The sequence below is a fragment of the Bradysia coprophila genome, unplaced genomic scaffold (genome assembly GCF_014529535.1).
Source record: "Bradysia coprophila strain Holo2 unplaced genomic scaffold, BU_Bcop_v1 contig_324, whole genome shotgun sequence".
Lineage (NCBI taxonomy): Eukaryota > Metazoa > Arthropoda > Insecta > Diptera > Sciaridae > Bradysia > Bradysia coprophila.
The window spans coordinates 2471511-2486409 of NW_023503584.1; the positions used below are offsets into that span (position 1 = coordinate 2471511).

A 14899-nucleotide genomic window follows, 5' to 3' on the forward strand; every position below is an offset into this window, starting at 1 on the left:
TCATGGAATTCGGAAAATGTTGTTGTTACAACTGACTTGATTAGAATTCAAATTTATGCCTCGCGACGTAGAAAGCTACAAATATTTTTTGAAATTCAATAAAATGGAAAACATCTGTAATTTTTGAATGAATGAACTCGATCTGAGACAAAAAACTGGTTCACTGCCTGCCCCATGCGAAAGTTAAACATTACATAGCAATTAGCCCCTGCGAAAATGATCGATTAAATCGGTTCATTTTTCGTGAATTTTCATAGGCAGTAAAACAGAATTACACTGGATGCTGCTGGGTAATTCATTAATTTGGAAACAATTTTGAGCACTTTGCTCTGAAAACTGTTTTTCGAAGTGTAGGTGTACCTCAACTTCGGCTCGGACAAACAAACTCTACCCTTGTCGAAATAGTTATTTGTTCAACTAGTGAAGAAATTGCACTTTTATTGTGTGACTTACAAAGCAGAGGGCAGATGAGGCTCCGACAGGTTGACTGGGCTAATATGGCTGCTTCCGGTTCTGAGTTTTCAGTCATTACACCGTAATACCATGAAATTATCTTGCAGTTTTTCCAACTTTTCTTAAAAACGATGTTTTAAATTTGAGGTTAAAGTTAAATATTTTTTGAAATTAGTTCACAACAATATTTTTTTCTTCGCTATTATCGTTTAGCATCCCATTACCAAACTTTTTACAAACAAAAAGTATTTTGATGTTCCGCAATTGAAGCAGTTATCGTAAATTTTCATCAAAAATTGGTACCCTTTTTGTATGGCAAATTTTTTTCGTCACATTTTTTTTTATACAGGTGTGATAGTTGTTGGGTAGGCTCAGAGTGCCTCAAAAACGAAAGAAAACAAGTTTTTAGATTTTCAAAAATGATTCCGGTCTCGAATTCGGCTAAAATATTGAAATTTTCCACCCTCGGCGAACTTTGTCGAACACTACAAACAGCAAAATCGACTCAGACACCATAAGATTACCCCTATCACAATGCTACGACTCTCAGCTTTCAAACGATACCAAACACTCCATATTAAATTTAAAAAAATTATGACTTAGCATGTGAAATATGTGGTGGGACCCCATTTCTTGCAAATTTTGAAATATGTGAGAGCTGACTAAAAAATGCAAAATAAACCAGTTTACAACTTCATATATGCATATTGTGAAAGACCTTTACTCGAAATTGTCCATTCACCATCTTTTAGGTAAGTTTATTTTGCATTTTTTAGTCAGCTCTCACATATTTCAAAATTTGCAAGAAATGGGGTCCCACCACATATTTCACATGCTAAGTCATAATTTTTTTAAATTTAATATGGAGTGTTTGGTATCGTTTGAAAGCTGAGAGTCGTAGCATTGTGATAGGGGTAATCTTATGGTGTCTGAGTCGATTTTGCTGTTTGTAGTGTTCGACAAAGTTCGCCGAGGGTGGAAAATTTCAATATTTTAGCCGAATTCGAGACCGGAATCATTTTTGAAAATCTAAAAACTTGTTTTCTTTCGTTTTTGAGGCACTCTGAGCCTACCCAACAACTATCACACCTGTATAAAAAAAAAATGTGACGAAAAAAATTTGCCATACAAAAAGGGTACCAATTTTTGATGAAAATTTACGATAACTGCTTCAATTGCGGAACATCAAAATACTTTTTGTTTGTAAAAAGTTTGGTAATGGGATGCTAAACGATAATAGCGAAGAAAAAAATATTGTTGTGAACTAATTTCAAAAAATATTTAACTTTAACCTCAAATTTAAAACTTCGTTTTTAAGAAAAGTTGGAAAAATTCCAAGGAAATCGGAAAATTCTGGAAATTTTTTTGTAGAGAAAAAAACTTTGATCTTTTAGCTTTCATTTGAGTACCCACTCAATGTTGTACGCTCATTCGTCGCTTCACAATAATTCATACAAGAAGCCTCTGCATTTGAAGTTTGAAGGGCTGAAAGGGGGGGGGGAAGTATGGAGTGGATTTTTGGGTTACCCTTCCAAAACCTAATTTTTTTACATCCCAAACAATATCCAATCACTGGTTTGTCTCTACCCGATCTGTAAATATTTTGGTCCTTATTAACTACGCTATCTATGCAACTCTTTTCAGTGCGGCCCCTTCGGTTTTGGTTCTCTTCGTTTGACCGGCTCTGAGAAGCGTGAGCAGTTTAACGAGATTTTCATGAGCAGCTCAGTTTTCTTAGAACTGGTTAAAATACAACCAAATATACTTTCTTTTGAAAGCTAACACATTCGTGGTCTCTATTGCGGTCATACATTTTTGAAAATGAATTCTTGTGGAAAGACATCATCAAAAGTAAACTAAAATCCAATATATGACGCCCAAATGTATGCTTTTTAGCCTTTAAATAAAGATAAAGAACTACATGAATGAAAAATTACGCCCAAGCTAATGTTATCATTGTTTTTAGCCCCGTACGAAGTACAAAGGGGCTTATAGGTTTACGATGCCGTGTGTAATTGATGGAATTCGAAGCAGACGGTAAGGGCAAAGTGTTTGCCTATGTTCATAGATGACGAATCTGCAATAAAAATTTTGTCTGTCCGTCTGTCCGTCTGTCCGTCTGTCACGTCGATATCTTGAGTAAATCAAATCCGATTTCAAAATTTTTTTTTTCCCTGAAAGATAGTCGAAATAGTGAGGCTAAGTTCGAAGATGGGCATATTCGGGTCGGCCCTTCGTGAGTTAGGGCCACCTAAGTGATTTAAGGTCTTTTGGTGATATTTATGGCAAAATAAACGATGGAAATGTAACACGGCAAATGATAGGTATTGTCAATACCAATCCAGAAATTTTTTTTTTTTTAAATCGGGTAAGTGGGCCGTGAGTTAGGGCCTTAGAAGTGAAATGCTACTAGGGCCCTATGTGTATTTTACATAGAACTCGAGTAAATTTCATTTGTTTTTCGTAATTTTTGTTTGATTTGGAAGGTAATCGAATACCGAATAGAATGTTGTTGAAAAAAAATTAAATTTGGGTCCTTGGCCTAAGGCCGCTACTAGGGCCCTATGTGTATTTCACATATAACTCGAGTATATTTCATCCGTTTTTCGTAATTTTTGTTTCATTTGGAAGGTAATCAAAGGCCGAATAGAATGTTGTTGAAAAAAAATTAAATTTGGGTCCTTGGACTAAGGCCACTACTAGGGCCCTATGTGTATTTTACATATAACTCGAGCAAATTTCATCCGTTTTTCGTAATTTTTGTTTTATTTGGGAGGTAATCAAAGGCCGAATAGAATGTAGTTGAAAAAAAAAATTTGGGTCCTCGGACTGAGGCCGATACTAGGGCCCTATGTGTATTTTACATATAACTCGAGCAAATTTCATTCGTTTTTCGTAATTTTTGTTTCATTTGGAAGGTAATCAAAGGCCGAATAGAATGTAGTTGAAAAAAATTTAAATTTGGGAGGCCGATACTAGGCCCTTCAAAAAAATAAAATTTTAGGGCGATTTGAAATTTTTGTTTCATTTGAAAGGAACGTCGTACGGGGCTTCGTAATTGCGCTATGCGCAATTTGTAAGATGTACATATTACATAATAATTTTACTTTAACTACATTAACCGGCGCAATAGGCTTACGATCAAAGTAGGGTGACAGACGCACTAGGGTCACGAACGCAATAGATATACGGGTTTGTACGGGGCTCAGTCGCAGCAAACGCTCCGACTGTTCTGATGGCTCGTTTTTGTGTGGATGAAGCTCATGTATTTCCCTCATGACAGATTTCAATTAAAAAACCATAAAAGTTTTCCACGCGCTAAAAAGGCAAATGTGAAAACTATGAATGCAGAAAATTGAAAATCGCTTAGGCATTACTCGCTCTTTGGCTATGTAAATTTGAAGCAACAATCACCAGCAAAAACTGCTGTTGCAAACATACACTCTCGTTACACGGTCTCAAATGCAACGGTTCACAAAGGCAGTTAAGCTTTTTTCTTGTTATTTATTTATCATCGATGTTGTTAAACTCTTTGAGAATATAAATAACACACAACTATAAAATATACGACCGTTGTGTTCTGTGCAGGCATTCTGTTTATTGTTCTATTGTCTATGGGGAGTGTTTATTATGTTATCCACTCAGTTCTATCGAATAAGTGACTGGTGTTTATGACCAGCAATGTGTAAAGTAAAATAAGTTTTTTTATGGATAGATTTCGTACTTTTTTTACAGTCGGGCATAGAAGTTTAGAATGCCATTCGGAATGGTCCGTTTCCAGGTCTTGTGACCCAACCCTTTGTTTCTATTCCTGTGCATCATGCAAATCAATTAAAACTTCCTGTCATGACCACCTACCATTCTGAATTGCAGGAGGCAGTACTTCCGGCATTCACCAATGATGAAGAGGCCGGTTTCTTCTCCGATGCCACAGGAATTGGGATAGTTTTTCATTCCCATCTTTGCCAGATGCTTGTTCAGACCATAATGCTCAGTTATCGCTCCTATACTTCCCTCCTTATGGCCTACTTGTTATCGGGCGCTGGGGAGAAGTTCTCTGTGTGCGTTCCTCCGCTATACCCAATCCAGTATTTAGTAAAATTCAGACCAGTCTTTTATTACATAGTGAATGCGGGATCGATAAGAAGGGTTTTAATCCATTCACGAGAGACGCGGAACCAAGAGCAGGATGTCCATGTATCCAAACCAACATGATCTGATGTCTCATTCCTTGCTGGGTTCTGTTTGGGTTAGAATGTTACTAGACCCCTTCTTTCGAAATCCGATTAATGGTATAGTGGTCGTGCACTCTTCAACAAGACTTCATGAAAATTCAAATGAAAAATGCTTTAAATTTTTAAAGGAAAACATACATCCTACCCTGAACTCGTTCTTCGTAATTTATTTTCCATATTCCAGTATCACATTTCTATGTTTCATTTTGCACGCATTTTAAAATCGCAACAACAATTTTACAGGATGCGGATCGATTTTGCCCCACATCGTTCGACTCGATACTCTGTTGGCCACGAACACCTAAAGGTTCATTGGCTACATTACCATGTCTCGCTGAGCTAAGCGGTGTACATTATGACATTTCAAGTAAGAAATTTAATGATTTTATGCCTCTTTCACGCGACATATTATGAATTGAAATTCACTTGCCATAAACATACATCATACAGACCGCACGTGTACTGCATAAACCCATTAATCAATTTCAATTTATACAGAAAATGCATCAAGATTTTGTAATTTGGATGGTAATTGGGACAACTACACCAACTATGTAAGTAATTTCATTTTAACACCGATATGTACAGCTTAATTGATCGAAATCATCTCAAACAAGGATTTATGCATTCACGTTCCTGAGTCGTCTGCTGTATCTGAATTCGAGCCAAATATTGAGTTGCCAACGATTGTTTACTACATTGGATATTCAATTAGTCTGATTTCATTAACGTTAGCTGTAGCGGTTTTTGTTCATTTCAAGTAAGTATTACGTAGGAGTGATGGATCATCTGTTATCGACAACGACCATAACAATTAATAATGAGTTCTAACTAACGTTGTCGGATATAGAACATGTTACAGCAAATGAAGTTTATAAGTCTGTTGAAAATAATTAAATCAAATCCTAATATCATTCCCGTATTACCGCCTTCCCTTACGAAGAAAAATTCGAAAGAAACTCTAATGAGTTTCTCCTTTTCATTCCTTTTTTATGTAGATGAATAGGTAGATAGGAATACAATTGGGAAACTTTACTTCAAATTAAACGAAGGCACTTAATTTTCAATGACATTGTAGAACTGTGCTTTAACAAGCCCATGGGGGGCGGTAGGCAAGACTCGCACGATTTATTTTTTCTTCTTAAATTCCACAAGCGTTACCAAATGAGTTCAAGATAAAGGGTAAACGGGTTATTTTGAGACCTATGTCAGTTACGGGCACTGAAAGAGAAAATCGAGTCAGACATGCTCGTAACTGATCTGTTTACCCTATGTAATGCATGAATGGGAAAGTGTTTACGTCATTGGATGTAAAATGAAACCTTAAATTGGTTTGACATTTTTAGTTCCTACATTTTCACGACTGTATGTAGGAAAAGCAAAGCTATACGCTGCTAAACCGTTCAAGTTGAACCATTCAAATGAAAACTATTTGGCATCGTACAAACTCTTTTCATCGAAAAACTACAAAATTTCCGTTGTAACAAATCCTTTGTATGACATTGAGTCCGTAAGAAAGAGTGGTCGAATTGAAACATTTTTACAGATTATCAGCCACTAACTTTGACATACTTACATACTACATAGTTACTACTTTTCTTCAATCGTCATTGCAACTATTCCTTTAACGGCAATTGGCAAATTATTTGTCGTTTGTGAACATAATGCATCTCATCCACTCTTTATACATACAAACGAATAGTCACCGTGTTAAAGTTACGATAGAGGAGCGTAAATAGAGTGAAACAGAAGCATACGGTCAAATGGAAACTTCTAACTTTTTAGAAGCGACGTGTCATCTATTATCAACATCAACGACAAAAATAAATGACGAGCTACGGTTAATGTTATCTAATTTATAGTAGATCGTATGGTTAAACAAATGAAGTATTAGATTTTGTATCGGACACTAGACGATGGCTTTAAACACAATAAGTAATAGATTTCTGAATTACATGGTGATACGCTTGTTCGTAAAACTGCCCATTTTGCAGTACGAATGGTAGATGTATAACGTAACTATCCTGTCCTAAGATACATTTTAGTAGAATATAACTACAGGGATAAGACCAGTGACTCGTACTGGCCTAAAGACGGAAAACAATAGAGACGTTATTTCGTTCTAAGTTAGCTTCCGACCCGATCCCAATGTTTCTAAATATAAATGAGGAAATAAAAAGTTTCAGAAAAAGTTTTTTGATCGAATAAAATTAAACTTTTCCGCCATCAGCCATATCGATTTCTCTTAAAAATTCAAGAGCGTCACTTCATTTGATGACCAACGTTTTTTTTCTCTGGTGTGTCGTGTCATATATCTTACACCAATTTGTCTTAATTTTTGTTCACTTTGAAGGCTTTTAAATAAATTTTGAAAGTTGGTCGTCTACTCGTGGTGAACGAGGCGAAAAGTTATGAAAACAATTTGTCACCAAATTCGTTCTATTTCCTCATCTTAAATGGATAGAAGACTTTTTCGTCGTGCATAAACATATACAACGTTGAACCTTGAGCTTTTGTAATTTATAAAAATCATAGTGACTCCAGGACATTTTCAGAGAATTTTAATTGTAAATTAAACAGGCGAAAGGAAAATATGATTCCACTAGAATTTGGTTCACCGAATTCTACACTCCTTTGTTTATTTCAATTTTTATCTCTTCCAGCTTTTGAATTTATAATAACAAAGTTCACCCGACTGTCTATAAACACAAAATATTGCAGCATATAAACTTGTCTTTCAAATTAATTTTGCCATGCAAGAACTACCTGAAAACCCATTCAAAGTGGAACAAGGTGTTCACTTTAAGGTTGCAGTTTCTTGTTGTTTCGTTTTTTTTTTACATTTTTACATTGCTGCTTTCAACATGTTGAACTGAGAGTAGTCTGCAGCTGCAACTCAACAAATTAGGTACTTTTATAGTTTCTGAACAAGGGGACATCTTTAAATGCCATTAACCCTAGAGTGGGGGAGTGATTTTGACAAAATGAAAATTGAAGAGACATGATAGAAAAGTACTTGGAGAAAAAACGAAACTTTTGCAGACAAAGTGGGCACTAAATATCGTTGACTAAATTGAAGAGTATTCAGTAAAACGTAATGTGTTTTCCATGCTATGCGTCGAAAACTATACTTTTCATGTTTCAACCATCCATTCCATAACTCAGAATGAAAATGAAAAGTCAAGTTTTCATGTGATGGTTGACCTCGGCTTTGTCTCGGATCAACAAAATTCACACAAAATTTTTCAATTGTCCTGTTAAAGTACAAAGTCAGACAGAGTAGTAGATTACAACAAAACAATATATCCTAAACGTGAAGTTGCATTTAAAACTTGTTTAAAACTCCTACTGCAGACCTTCCTCGACTGGTGAAAAGATAAATCGAGGAAAAATTATGGCAAAATTCATGAATGCTCCCCGATTTATACCGTTAAAGTGCGCCGTTGACATAGTCACTGAATGTGCTTTGAATGATAAAAATGGTAATAAAACTTACCATGGAGTGGACGAACTTTCTTTTAAAATTTTTCATTTTTACATCAGAAATGCTTTCACGGAACGGTTTTATATTCCATTATGGCTTTCATTTCAATGTCAGAATCACTATAAGTATCGTCTACTTATACTAGAAGTTTATTCATCAAGTTGAGCTCTCGTTTCTAGTAGTCTAGTGATGGAAGGCTGCTCTGTAAAAATAAAATTCGTCCTCCACAAATATCAAAACGACAGCAACTAGTACAAACAAAAAATGCAAAAAATTTCCATATCTTTTCTACCATGCTCAGCATCAAGTTTGCGAACATTATTATGATAATAGAGGTTTGGATTCTATTTTTATATAGCGCGCTACAGGTTAAATGGAAATACGATCTCTCAAATTCACGAAATACAAGGCAGGAAGGCTCTCAGGAAGGGTAATTATTAAAATTCTATTTATGTAATCGTCAGCAAAGTACTTTTATGCAAAGAGATTGTCATAATTGAATCATGGGTAGGATAGGATACCTGTGTCGGTAATAAAAACACCATAGGAAAAACTAAAATGCGAATCGACATTATGTGTGTGCGTAATAACTCAGCTTCAAATTTAATTCAATTTTCTACCTCCAGTTCCTATTTAAATAAACATTTGGATCGTACATACTTCATACATTTTGCCCTCACCATTAACAAGCCCCGGTTCATGGCGAAACATGTTTTTAATAAAAAGTAATATTTTACGCTTTATCCGACTTATAGAAGAATGTAAAAGTTGGAGCATGTAGCCTCCCTTCATCCATATGGTAATTAGAAAAGCTTTTGCATTTTCTTTTGTACGTTCAATGTGCTACGATAAGGTCGTGGAACAATATTTATTTTGCGTTGTGCATACATAATAAATGTGTGTGAGTCTCGTATGTTTTGCTAATATGTTTGATGTATACTTAGGAACAGAAATTTATAGAGTCATACGAGACACTGGCTCGGAAAAAAACGAAGATGCAAGGCAGACACGCTGTGTGTACGTCCACCAATTAATTAAAAGTAGATGAGTGTTGACATTTGCGAACGGTAAATAACGATTATTTTTAGTGGCATTGTCTCTCTGGGACTTGATTTATTTGATTGTGGAGCAAACTTAAGGTTTCAGTAGTAATCCGATCACATATTAGTGCTTTCAGCTGGAAGTAATTAAAGTTGATGAAAATAATTGGAGAAAGGGGTATACCGGAGTCTTCTTGTAAGGAAATATTTCTTCAATCTTGCATTCGTTTCTTTAAACACATTGTGCTCTATGCTGTCTCTTATAATGTATGCCAGCAGGGTAACAGTTCTGAAACCATTCTCACAAATTAAAGGAAAAAATTGGTACGAGAGTGGAATTGTAACATTTTCCATATTTAATTTAATTTTTCTTTTCGTTGCACTCGTTGAGAAATGAGAGATATTTATCTGTTGCATGGAACAGTGCGGGAAAGAGTTATGCACAGTTAAATAGGGTGGGATAGGTATTAGAGCGGGTTCGTGTGGATTCATCCTTCTTCTTCTTGTACTACGCAAACCTTTGGGTTTCTGTTTATACCAATTTCAGATTTTTTTAAAACAATAACTCTCTTAATGAGAATCTATGAGGTCGTATCTCCTTTAAAAATATCAAAATATTTCGGTTCCTGAGGCCAAAATGACTTCAGATTTTGTTTAACATTTTACAGACATTCCCCATGAAGTTATCGAAACTTTTAATCGTTTTGATCTGAGTATTTTCAACTAATTTGTAGATCATTTGCTTCAACATTATTGACAAATTCTTTAAAAAACAAGGCATCAGAACAGTCGGAGCGTTTGCTGCGACTTAGCCCCGTACAACCCGTAATCCAATTTTGTCCGCAACCATTATACGTCCGTAGCCCTAATAAGCTCGGAACCCTAATACGTCCACAACCCTCTAATGCGTATGTTACCAAAATGCAAGTCAAGTTGCGCATTGTCAAATTTACTGAAACTGTTCATTTTTAAAATTGCGCATAGCGCAATTACGAAAGCCCGTACGAAGTACCTTTCAAATAAAACCAACAATTTACGACATTATTTTAGAAACCCAAAATTTTTTGCCAACTTTCCATTGGGTATTCAATTACCTCTCAAATGAAACAAAAACAAGCAAAATCGGTTGAGATTTACTCGATTTATGTGCAAAAAGCACTTAGGGCCGAGTAGCGGCCTTAGTGCAAGGGCCCAAATTTGAAACTTTTTTTGCCATCATTCTATTCGCCATTCAATTATCTCTCAAATGAAACAAAAACTAGCAAAATCGGATGAGATTTACTCGATTTATGTGCAAAAAACACTTAGGGCCGAGTAGCGGCCTTAGTCCAAGAGCCCAAATTTGAAACTTTTTTCGCCACGTTCTTTTCGGTATTCAATTAGACTCCATAAAAAACTAAATCTAGCAAAATCGGATGAGATTTACTCGATTTATGTGCAAAAAACACTTAGGGCCGAGTAGCGGCCTTGGTCCAAGGGCCCAAATTTGAAACTTTTTTTGCCATCATTCTATTCGTCATTCAATTATCTCTCAAATGAAACAAAAACTAGCAAAATCGGATGAGATTTACTCGATTTATGTGCAAAAAACACTTAGGGCCGAGTAGCGGCCTTAGTCCAAGGGCCCAAATTTGAAACTTTTTTCGCCATCATTCTATTCGGTATTCAATTAGACTCCATAAAAAACTAAATCTAGCAAAATCGGATGAGATTTACTCGATTTATGTGCAAAAAACACTTAGGGCCGAGTAGCGGCCTTAGTCCAAGGACCCTAATTTGAAACTTTTTTCGTCACGTTCTTTTCGGTATTCAATTACCTTCCATAAAAAACTAAAACTAGCAAAATCGGATGAGATTTACTCGATTTATGTGCAAAAAACACTTAGGGCCGAGTAACGACCTTTGAGCCCTCCCAACAAGCCCACGTTGCATCTTACCCAAAAACAATGTTCAGCAACTTTGTTCTACTCGTCAATACCTTTCATTTGATATATCACAAGCAGCTATTGCGTGCATATTTCGGTAGATTTCGTCGAAAGACTGAAAAACACCTATAGGGCCCTAGCTCTGGAAGGGCCGACCCTACCATGCCCATTTTCGAACTTGACCTTACTTTTGTCGATACCAATCGGGGAAAAAAAGAATTTTAAAAAAAGGTTGCGATTTACTCTAGCTAGAGGGGTCACGGACGGACGGACGGACGGACGGACGGACGGACGGACGGACGGACGGACGGACGGACATTTTTTTTATTGCGGATTCGTCATCTATGAACATAACCAAATGCTTTGCCCTTACTGTCTGCTTCCAATTCGACGTGTTACAAACGGCATATTAATCTTATAAGCCCCCAGTACTTCGTACGGGGCTAAAAACATTTAGTGAGAGCTTATCGTCTATCTTAAGAGTGAAATCGCGAATTCTTCGACAATTTCATAGCACTCACATAGTGCTCTGACAATTTCCATGCTGGATACAATCCTTGCATCGTTACGAGCCCAACGAGGTATAACTGACCTCTCTCCGAAGTGTCGTTTTAGTGGTAAAGCTGTTTGAAAACGTGGTGGACCTCTGGTGGAAAAAAAAACCCTGCCTTTTGCCGCTTATTTCGGGTATGTCAGATCGTTGGTTGTACCTACTGAAACCAGGAGACTGTGAGACAGCAACAATAGTAAATGGTCCAGAAAACTTTTGATCAAATCTTATCGATGTTCGTAGATCTTCGGATGTGAGCCTAAAATTTACACTTCAAAAGTACATTCACCGTGTCACTACACGTTTGGTGTCATTGTAAAGCTGAGACCAGCAATCAGGGAAACATTTTTTTTTTTTATTTCTGCAGCTTGTCCGCTGCATGGCAACCATAAGTAGTTCTCCGAAATAGCGCTCGTAAATGAATTTTAAGCCCAACGAGATCCGAAAGAATATGCAGTTACCTTTCAAATGACACCTCACACGACTTTGTACGTTTGTGTAGCCGGATGCGACGCCGTAATAAAAATGCATGTCTTCGGTTTTCGACTATCTATCTGGGCAGAAAATCATCGAATAATTTTCAAAAAATTGTTTTTACTTCCTAGGGACCATTACCTATGTAGACCACATAAAATAGTCCGCTGTAAAATGCTTCCGATTATTTTGTTTTTCATTTGAAAATTCCGGATAGGAAGAGCATCCGATTGTTCGAAGAATTCGCGAATTCACTCTTAATCGTTGATGTAGTTAACAGATGAAATAGCTTTAATATGTTCTTGAATGGTATAGACTGTCTACATAATCAAAACGGTGAAGCCAAAACAAAACATACGGTGCGTGCGTACGTATAACAAGTGCGTACACACAATTTCACCGTAAGCTGTGTTTGGTCTAAATGGTATCAGAGACCAAATCTTCTCTCTTGTGCATATTAAAATAAAAAAATAAAACAAATTGCTTGATGTTTTGAAATGAGGCTTATTCATGCTCGTCAATAAAGTTCAAAAATAAAGTGCGTTCCATTCTGATCGACTGTTTTTTTGAAATAAGAAATTACGAGCAAAAAAAGGTATTTGAAACCAAATCCTTCATTCAATGTTTAACCTTCACAGCAAAAAGTAACGAAGACCTGTAGCTAGGTGTATGATATTTTTTACGATACTGTTTGAGCACAAATTGTTGATCTCATTTTATAATACTTGCAATATTTCAATGTAATAAAAAGAGCATTTGCCATCGGCATACGAGATATCCGCATCAGCTGTATTGCACACAGTTATTATTTCTCATCAAAATTTATTACTTTTTTACAACCTTCACTTGTCAAGCATAGGATTGCTCTTTCAACAATTTTCTTTTTCCGTTCAATTTCCATTTTTTAATAGAAGAACAGAAAATTCCATTCAATTTCATGATAAAATCTACACCAAGGGTGCAAATTATACGCCTCACTCGATACTATTTTTCTTATATATATTTGCAGAGATCTTCGATGCCTAAGAAACACCATCCATGCAAATTTATTTTTGACCTACATTTTATCAGGATTGCTCTGGATATTGACGCTGTCGTTACAGGTATTATTGAAGTGTTGTTTATTATGCTAATGAAATGGGAATTCTGAGGAATCGCATGAAATGTTTTAACTAAAAAGTAAAAAACGTTCACGTAAAATATTGGTAGTGGAAGTAGTTCCTTCCTTTAATATTTAACGTTGGACGAGACTTTGTTTATTGGTGGATTTATTATTTACTGTACAATGTGGGTCGATTTTCCCAATTTTAAAATCCACAACCAGTTGGTTGTGTGGCTTGAAGAGACGAATCGATCTGCATCACAACTTTTACGAGTTCAGCGCCTTACTTAGTTTTGAGATTTTTGTAATTTTTTTTTTTTTGTTGGATTCTCTTCAAATAAGTAAGTTGAAGACTTGTAATGATAAAAAGAAACTAAGCGAAGCTTTTTGAAAAAAAATGTGCGAAATTGGCACACTTGTTCCACAATTTTCACATAAAAGTTCATAATTTTTACACAAAAAATCCATTTCGATTCATAGTTTCGGTTTTTGTTGCTATCTTGCAAAGAAAAAATAAAGTAAATAACAGAACGCAACAAATAGTACTATCGATTTAATGTTTTTTATCTTTCATTCTATTACTTCCGACAATTAAACTTAACATTCTGTATTACATTGTTAACAATGAACCATCGTCACATTTGGTTACTCTTAGTGAGTAAGAGTAGTTATAATGGCAGAAATGGAAGTGAGTAGCGACGCTGAGGGGCCAATACATGCTCAAGCTTGTTTTTTTATTCGTTCACGTGTGTTCAACGAAGAGAAGCTACCGAGAAAGATAGATATCTTCTCACGTATAATCAAGGACTATTTTCGAGATTTTTTTTGAGAAATTTGAGAAATATTTCTTTAAGTTTCTCAAAATTTTACAAAATGTTTTTGTTGTTTTTATGAATAAAATGTAAGAAAATTAACTTTGTTAAGTGTCTAACGATGTTAATAATAAATTAAACGTTTCTGGAACTGATTTAGAGAGCTAGTTTTGATAAATACTTGAAAACTATTTTTTTTTTTTTATATCGAAGGCTTGAATTACTTCTTCTTTATTTATTTCGACTGTACAAGTTCTTTGGTTACTTCTGTATAAAAGACATAAACAGACATAAAATTACAATGTTGAAACATGTTTAAAAGCTTTAAAAAATTTGAAACATTTCTAAGAAATTTGATAGTTTTGAGAAACCCGATTTCTCAGAAATAGTCCCTGCGTATAAGCCAGGCGTATGATGACTTGTTAGCAGACGAAAATAAAAGTGAGTCATTGGAATTTTTTATAGTTAAGAGTCTTACCGACAAAAATTTCAGGTGATTTAATTAACTTTGGGAACAAAGCGGTCTCCGATTTCAATGAGTGATACCTCGCTGGACTCGTCAATACTAGCAATCTTTCAATTTTTTGAAAAAGAAAAGAAAATATTTTCTGTGAAAAGCGTTCAAAAGTAAAGACATGTCAGAGGGTACCGAAAACAGTTTTTCGGCATGAACTCAAGAAAAGATTATTTTAAATTATTGTAATGTTGTACGAATATCGGCCTTCGAAAGACCTACAGGTAGAGTATATGCACTGCTTGGTGAGAGTAGATCCACGAGAGTTATGACTAAAATATAGCCGATGTTCGTAGTCCGCCTTCCTCGG

General features: G+C 35.6%; 1 protein-coding gene across 2 annotated transcripts in view; it reads left to right on the top strand.

The window, feature by feature from the left end:
* The window catches only part of LOC119079434 (diuretic hormone receptor-like), a 99144-nt gene that overhangs the window by 69616 nt on the left and 14629 nt on the right, over positions 1 to 14899 (top strand). For both annotated transcript variants that reach the window (XM_037187348.1, XM_037187347.1), the window contains exons 3-6: positions 4932 to 5055; positions 5187 to 5242; positions 5306 to 5448; positions 13171 to 13264. In XM_037187348.1, coding sequence (XP_037043243.1) covers positions 4932 to 5055; positions 5187 to 5242; positions 5306 to 5448; positions 13171 to 13264 — 417 coding nt within the window. The remainder of the gene's footprint in view (positions 1 to 4931; positions 5056 to 5186; positions 5243 to 5305; positions 5449 to 13170; positions 13265 to 14899) is intronic.